General features: G+C 41.4%; 1 protein-coding gene across 1 annotated transcript in view; it reads right to left on the bottom strand.

The window, feature by feature from the left end:
• LOC138973777 (uncharacterized) overlaps positions 1-7,500 on the bottom strand; it is an 8,628-nt gene that overhangs the window by 158 nt on the left and 970 nt on the right. The window contains exons 2-8 of the mRNA XM_070346488.1: positions 7,369-7,500; positions 5,947-6,174; positions 3,196-3,486; positions 2,357-2,665; positions 1,812-2,117; positions 1,184-1,291; positions 1-754 (exon numbers count right to left, since the gene is read on the bottom strand). The exon at positions 1-754 is cut by the window's left edge and continues 158 nt beyond it; the exon at positions 7,369-7,500 is cut by the window's right edge and continues 23 nt beyond it. Of these exons, the coding sequence (XP_070202589.1) occupies positions 729-754; positions 1,184-1,291; positions 1,812-2,117; positions 2,357-2,665; positions 3,196-3,486; positions 5,947-6,174; positions 7,369-7,429 (1,329 nt within the window). The 5' untranslated portion in view covers positions 7,430-7,500 and the 3' untranslated portion in view covers positions 1-728. The remainder of the gene's footprint in view (positions 755-1,183; positions 1,292-1,811; positions 2,118-2,356; positions 2,666-3,195; positions 3,487-5,946; positions 6,175-7,368) is intronic.

A 7,500-nucleotide genomic window follows, 5' to 3' on the forward strand; every position in this document is an offset into this window, starting at 1 on the left:
AACTGTTCATTCTGAGCAAGGAGTCAGATGTATATGTTATGTAAGCATCAGTTGGCAGAGATTGTGATCTTGTTTCTGACAAAGACGAAGGATTCTGCTGAGCGATAGGACTGACTTTGGGATCCGCTGATGGTCTGTTTTGAAGAGTAGGGCGCTGTGGCGGCGTGGTAAGACGTCGGCCTCTTAATCGGAAGGTCGTGAGTTCGAATCCCGGCCGCGGCCGCCTGCTGGGATAAGTGTGGAGATTTTTCCGATCCCCCAGGTAAAGTAATGCGCAGACCTGATAGTGCCTTATCCCCCTTCGTGTGTACACGCAAGCATAAGACCAAGTGCGCACGAAAAAGATCCTGTAATCCATGTCAGAGTTCGATGGGTTATAGAATCACGAAAATACCCAGCATGCTTCCTCCGAAAGCGGCGTATGGCTGCCTAAATGGCGGGGTAAAAACGGTCATACAAGTAAAAAAAATCTACTCGTGCAAAAACATGAGTATACGTGGGAGTTTCAGCCCACGCACGCAGAAGAAGAAGAATAAGAGTCTCGGGCAATGAGAGCCGCATTTTTTCTTCACGGGGAATGAAATGAATGTGAACAGAAACGCTGGCTTCTGGCAGACGAGGCATGGTCGGTCATGGGAATATTCTCGCGCCAGTGGAATATGCAGTTGTTGAGGATTCTCTGAGTACTGGCTGATTTCTTCAGATGATTTAGAGTTGCTGTCGCCTGTTCAGTCACTCGTCCTTCTGTTTTGACCTGCCGATTTTAGTTTTTTTTAAACATTATAGTGTGCTCAAAAGCAAGCAATCATTCGAACTAGCAAACAAGGAAATTAACCGGAAAACACACAAAAGAACAAGGCACATCTTTGTAACTATTAACCAGTTATTCCCGCATGGCATTTGCATATAATATGCACACGACTAGAGAGAGAGAGAGAGAGAGAGAGAGAGAGAGAGAGAGAGAGAGGGGGGGGGGGGAGAGAGAGAGAGAGAGAGAGAGAAAGAGAGAGAGACAGAGATAGAGAGAGAGACAGACAGAGAGAGAGAGAGAGAGAGAGACAGACAGACAGACAGACAGACATATTGGCAGACAGACAGAAAAACAGACAGAAAAACAGACAGATAGATAGATGGGAAGGAGAGACGGAATGCCCAAATGAGACAACAGCTAGTCTTCACTCACGTTTTCTCCAGAAAATGGCAACAACAACGATGGCAATGCCTGCAGTTATGACGATGCCAACAATGGTTCCTATAACAACTGTCCACAGTTTAACGGCTCCTTCAGGAACTGAGAAAGTAAAACAAATGTATGCCGTAAAATGTGAAGTACGAGCAAACCCAATCTTGCTACGTACTGCAATCGAATACACTGACAACACAAAGAAAAGGTAATTAGTTGAAGGAATATACGAGTACAGCAACATGAAGTACATATTCACGACATAAGAATCCTTTTCACAGATAAATGTCAGATTTAGGAACATAAGTACATATATCTATTCCGACAAATGCATCTTGCGATCAATTGAAATCAATACTCAGAAAAATGAGTAATTCATGACGTTTCTTACTTTCAAACATGTCCCGTTGTGTTGGTACTAATATTGGAACACTTGTCAATGCCATTTTAGAGCATTTTTCTGTAGCCAGCATGACAAAAATGTACATTTAGACTACAACTAAAGGAATAATTATATCAGCTTAAACACATTTAGGCGTATTGTTATGAGTCATTTATAATAGGCGAATTGTAAGCGAATGATAACAGACATGTTGAAAAAAGGGTATAAACATGGGCCGGCATTTACCTTTATTGTGGATGAAGAAGGCGGCATCAACAGACCCAAGCCCGTTAGACACAGAGGCCTTGTAGTGCCCTGGTGGGAGTTCGGAAATGTTCACTGATGTTACTGTGCACGTTACCAAATACTCTGCCTCTGACTTCTGTGTACAGCTGGACGAAAACATTTCAGACAGGTTGCTGCCCACGGTAGACATCTTATTGCCAAGGAAGACAAAGTGAAATATGTCAGGGACAGGGTGTGCGCCCAGAGTAAACGAGATGCCGCCATTCGTCATCTCCAGCGCTTTGTCAGATAATTTCCTCGGGGCACCTGTTGGAAAAAATAACACATTTCATACCGAAAAGAATATTCACCAAAAAATAAAGAAAAATGAATGAAAAAAGGAAATTAAGAGTAGAAGAGGATATAAACATTCAAATTCAAACGTACCTCCATCTGTGTTTACGATAAATTAATCCGTAGGCATGCTTTTTTGTAAAATTTTGTATAGACTATCCGCTGTACCGCAGAGAACTAAAAAAGGGGGGGTTGGGGTGGGGGCAACTTACGTGCAAAGAGATACACAGCAGTGGACATAAACTGGTAGTACTCAGGTCTGGTCTTCCAAGAAGCCTTGCAGAAGCACGTCATTCCCATCATTGTGTTGACGGCAGCAGACGTCACCGTGACAGAACTTGAAACGGACAGTTCACTTCTTTCTTCATCTTCGCCGCGGAGGTCAGGGTTAGTGCAGTGTAAATGGACAGAGTCGACAAGAGGTTTCCCGCCTGCCACTGTGCAAGTCAGCTTGTCTCCTCTCTGAATATAGTCTCGCCCCCTGACTTGAATCTGTAGGGTTGGCTTCTTTGAGGGGGGATCTATGAGCATCACAAAATAGTTCTGGTTATGATAAAATGGCCATACAATGATAAATACATGGTCGACCACTGTTAAATAGAAAATTCAGGTCATTTGTTAACATGCACATGGTAAAACTACAGGTCTTGACAACACGCCCAGGTCAGCTAGCTGGTTTTAAAGCCTTTACAAATTATATAACTCGATTTGTACTTTTCTGACGGTTTTATTGGGATAGTTTAAATTGTACCACTATAAAGTCACAATGAAATACCAAGGGAAGATACGGACATAACATCTTGCCCAAACTATGTTCGATATCGAAATATATTCACAATCTTAACTGTCTTTCATGGACACTGCAGTTGTGACCTGAACCATTGTAAGTATTGAATAAATCCAAATAGGCTTGCCTCGTCCAAATTTATTTCTAAAACAAAAAAAGGCAATTTCTAAAAACATTCTTTCAACAAAAAAAGTGGGGTAAGCAAAAATACAAGAGGGCAGAAAAAAAGACAAACACACTAAGAAACTAAGAAAATATACGCACGAGTCAGATTCAGCTGAAGTTGTTTTGATGCCTGTCGAGGGTGCTTCCAATACTTCCTGTCCCCATAACTCCCCACTGCTGTGCACGTCACGTTTTTCTGGTCATCAGTGACTGGGTTTGGTCTAAAAGTACATACGTTCTCGGAACTTTCGTTCTCGCATGCAATTCCAGACCAGCGGTATTTCGGAGGTGGATAGACGTCCGTAGCGTTGCACGTTAGGTTGAACGTCTGCGATCCATTTGTGACAAAGGTTGACGGGCCAATAGTTAAATGTTCAACTGATGGTCCATCTGCGTAAGGTTGGGGTTCAGATTAACCAATTCAAAATAATGGCTTATACATATTCAGCAAGTCATGTTGACAAAATATTAAAATCGGTGAGAGATATATGTCGGTATAAACAATGTGTGTGCGTGCGGGTGTGGGTGTGGGTGTGAGTGTGTGTGTGTGTGTGTGTGTGTGTGTGTCTGTGTCTGTATGTGTGTGTGTGTGCGCGCGTGTGGGTAAGGGTGTGTGTATATGTGTGTGTGTGTGTGTGTGTGTATGTGTGTGGGTGTGTGTGTACCCCCGTTTCCACAGGTTTGGTTGCCTAAATCACCATAAGGCAACCATCCACACGTGGATGGCAACCTAAACTCTGGATGGCAACCTAATTGTGTGGATGGTCGCTTCATTTAACACCGTTAAATTGACTTTTTTGACGGAAAGAATGTCATAACAATGTTCAAAATGACATTCTTTCCGTCCTCTATAGGCGACGAAATAGGTCAAATTTTGTGCATTTTTTAGTGCAAAATTCATCGATGCCGGAGCGAGTACTGCACCCAGTGCTGTTGTAGTGCAAGTGCACTAGAAAGGCACTACACCCAGTGCCGCCTCTTAGGTAACCATCCACACTTTAGGTGCGTGTGTGTGTGTCTCATAACTTTGCTTTATTCCCTCTTAAATATCAATTTTCTGACCTTGATTAAACCTTCTAGCTGAACAACTACTAGCAGTATATGAACTGGGTGTGCGATATGGCAAGGGAGGTATGTAAGCGTTTAACAAAAACAAACGTGTTTTATATAACTCAGAATTCCAACTGTATCAGTGACGTATAGTTAAAGGTACAAATGTAAGTTGTGGTGGACATTTAGGTGAGATATCTGCTCCTGCTGTGTGTTTCTTTGTCTACCACTTCAAAACCAAATTAAACCAGTGAATCGACATGCTTATTGAAATAAACTTCCCTCTGTGAACCGAACGCACATAATAATATTAATTGTCAGTAAGCACTAGTGTCACATGACTGATGTGAACCAGTTGATTGGCCAATAGCGATGCGCTAAAACTGAAAACTGTTAGCGCACTCCAAGAGTGCGCTAACCTTTCCACAGAGCGTATTCTTCCGCCCGTTGCCTAAGCGAGACTGTGCTCTCATCCTCAGAATTAATTAATGACATGTGGCTTATATTCTCCACAATACGAAATGACCATCAATTTCCTACTTCTCAATTAAAGCAGAAGTGGTTTTTTTCTGACAGATTGCATGTGCCTGTGCCACAGTGCCACTGATCTAAAAATAGAAGCCGCTGCTCATTTTCGACTTGCATAGATTCTTCTCATATGCCGTGTTAGTGGCATGTAGCTTATTATCCACATTACCAAATGATGAGTTAGTATACAATTCCCAGCAGCTAACAGAAAACACAAGTGTTATTCCGATAACGTACCAGCTAGAAAAGCATTTGGAAGTCGACTTACTCGATCGACTCTGTCATACGTAGCAAACTACACTGAAATACGACTGCATCAGTTCAGTAAATGAATGGTTTCCGAATTATTATTTCAAGGCAACAACAATCGGAATCGAAAACGTGTAGGGTTAAGAACGTTCTTACCATGTATAAGATTTATTACCAGCCTGCCTCATGCGTGCAGACTCAGTGCAACGTGGCGAGCAATTTTTGTTTTTGAAATGAGACTGCAGTGGTTTGATTGCCTTAGCCTAGCAGACGACATAAACCCCGCTCAGCAAATTAACATGTTGGGCAAATGTGAACGAAAAAACGATGGGGATATAATACGTGTAGGGTTCAGAGCATTCTTACCGTTCATATTTAGTACCAGACTCCCCGATGAGTGAAGATACAACACGAGAAACATACCACATTTATTTTGAAAATGTGCTAACCGTCGACCAGACATTGGAGTCAATTCAAGGGGCATCACTCTGCACAGTCAATCCGTCGAAGCTCGACTAGAGGTTTCGAATCGCAAATAACTAAGAGCACAGTCCTTTCTCCGAGTTCAAATGAGGTCTCTATGAAAGATCATCACTTTTTAGCTTAACGCTACACTGAAATTTACCTACAGAAATTAAAACAAGAGTTTGCGTGTGACGAAAGGACGACACACTTGAGACAGCCCACACAAAAGTAGATCTTACACGACCTGACCACACAGTTATGCCTATCCAAATGCGCGTAGCAAAATGTGCGTTTTGAATCTTTTTTTTTCTCTGGCGGTACTGACAATATCGTTATTGAAACAATCCCAGTGCACAAAGGGATTTATAGAGCAAATCTTGAAAATAATTATTGAACTCAGCGCTTTGCGCTTTGTTCAATAAATCATGTTTACGATTTGCTCTATAAATCTCTTAGCGCACTGTGATGTCTCAATAACTTAAATAATAATATGATTGAAAGAAAGCACATACGGTTAGATGATGTCTCGTCATTTATGTGTTTTCTTTAATGACTTACATGCAACTCGCAGAATATAGCCTGCAGAAGCTTGATATCCATTTCCTGTGACAAGACACGTGTAATTTTTATTTTGCCAGCGACGGACGTTTGTCAAGTACAGGATGGGAGACGGTGGATGTTGAAGCCAGTAGATGAAGGGTTTCAGAACGTGTGGTGGTGCCGCACAAATACACCTGGCGCTTCCATGTTCTGGCACATAATCCGGGCAGAATAGCAGCGGATTTTCTGTGGAATAAAAATATGCTCTGCTTAACACTTTAGCTTAACACATTATTTCTGAGAAAGATCAACAGCCGTGAGTTATTTGGACTTTGACCAAATTATCTTGGAGATTACTACCTTTCATTAAAGAAAAAACGATTTCGGTGGTTAGGAATACCTTAAGTTTTAGTGATTTTTGCAACTTTTTAATTATCATTTGTAATTTGTTTTAAACATGTTCGTTCAGAATGTCTAAATGGACAATTTGCCTGTAGCTTGTCTGTTCACCCACGTTAGTACAGTATGTAGGATAAACAGAAATTGAATACGGCATGGATTGCTGTGTCGTACCAGATTTACACTCGTTGCTTTCTCAAATATTGAAAAGCTCGCTTTCGCTCGCAGTTAAATATTTTAAAAAGCAGCGCGTGTAAATCTGGTACGACACAGCAGTCCGTGTAGTATTCTGTTTATCCTACATACTGTACTTACGTGTATTTTACTCAAAACGCAAGCAAGCCATTGTGTATTCTTTATTAATTACAGCTAATAATTGTGACCCTCCACCACGGAATGAGTCGCAGGTCACCTTTGCATGATGTTCATATGTTTACATTTTCCTAAAGCGTTTTGTATGCTCTATCCAGTGGTGAAACCCGTTTTTGAAAAGAGCGAAAACTGTTTGAGTTATAAGCCTGTGACTAAGGTGACCCTCACACTGTTATCAGACACTCCCCGGACTTATATTAAGCCTAGCGCAGAACCGCGCGAGGTGATATGCGACTCATTTCGTGGTGGAATATGGTATGATTAGAAGAAGGGTGAATTGAAAGATGGGTTTCAAGAGAGACGAGGCGCAGATATACGCACAAACAGAGAAAGAAAATAAAGAGTTGAAGTCGATCCGATTACTTTATTAGACAAGGATAGTAGCGTTCATACAGTCTTACGTCTAGTCCTTGCTACAGACACTCATACAAGAAAGAACAAGAATGATACGCTTTAAACAAAGGAAGAAAAGACACATAACTAGTAAAATACATAAAACATATATTTGTAAATGTAAAGGGAACACATAAACAAAAAAACATAATGCTAAAATAGAATGAGAACTGAAAACTATAGATGAAGAAGGGTTCAACGTGGGAAGCTTGTAATACAACTTCTATAATTCAGTCCGCAGAAAATCATTATTTCAGACAGTGTACACCAACATACCTCGGCCGATGATATAAGACAGCCATTGGGAGCAGATCAGAATTATGCAGAACAATTTCATGGCTTCATTTCTCCGACACCTCGAAGGCAGAAACTTCTTTGAGAGACGTTCCACGGCAACAACACGGACTT

Source organism: Littorina saxatilis, linkage group LG8 (assembly GCF_037325665.1).
Source record: "Littorina saxatilis isolate snail1 linkage group LG8, US_GU_Lsax_2.0, whole genome shotgun sequence".
Lineage (NCBI taxonomy): Eukaryota > Metazoa > Mollusca > Gastropoda > Littorinimorpha > Littorinidae > Littorina > Littorina saxatilis.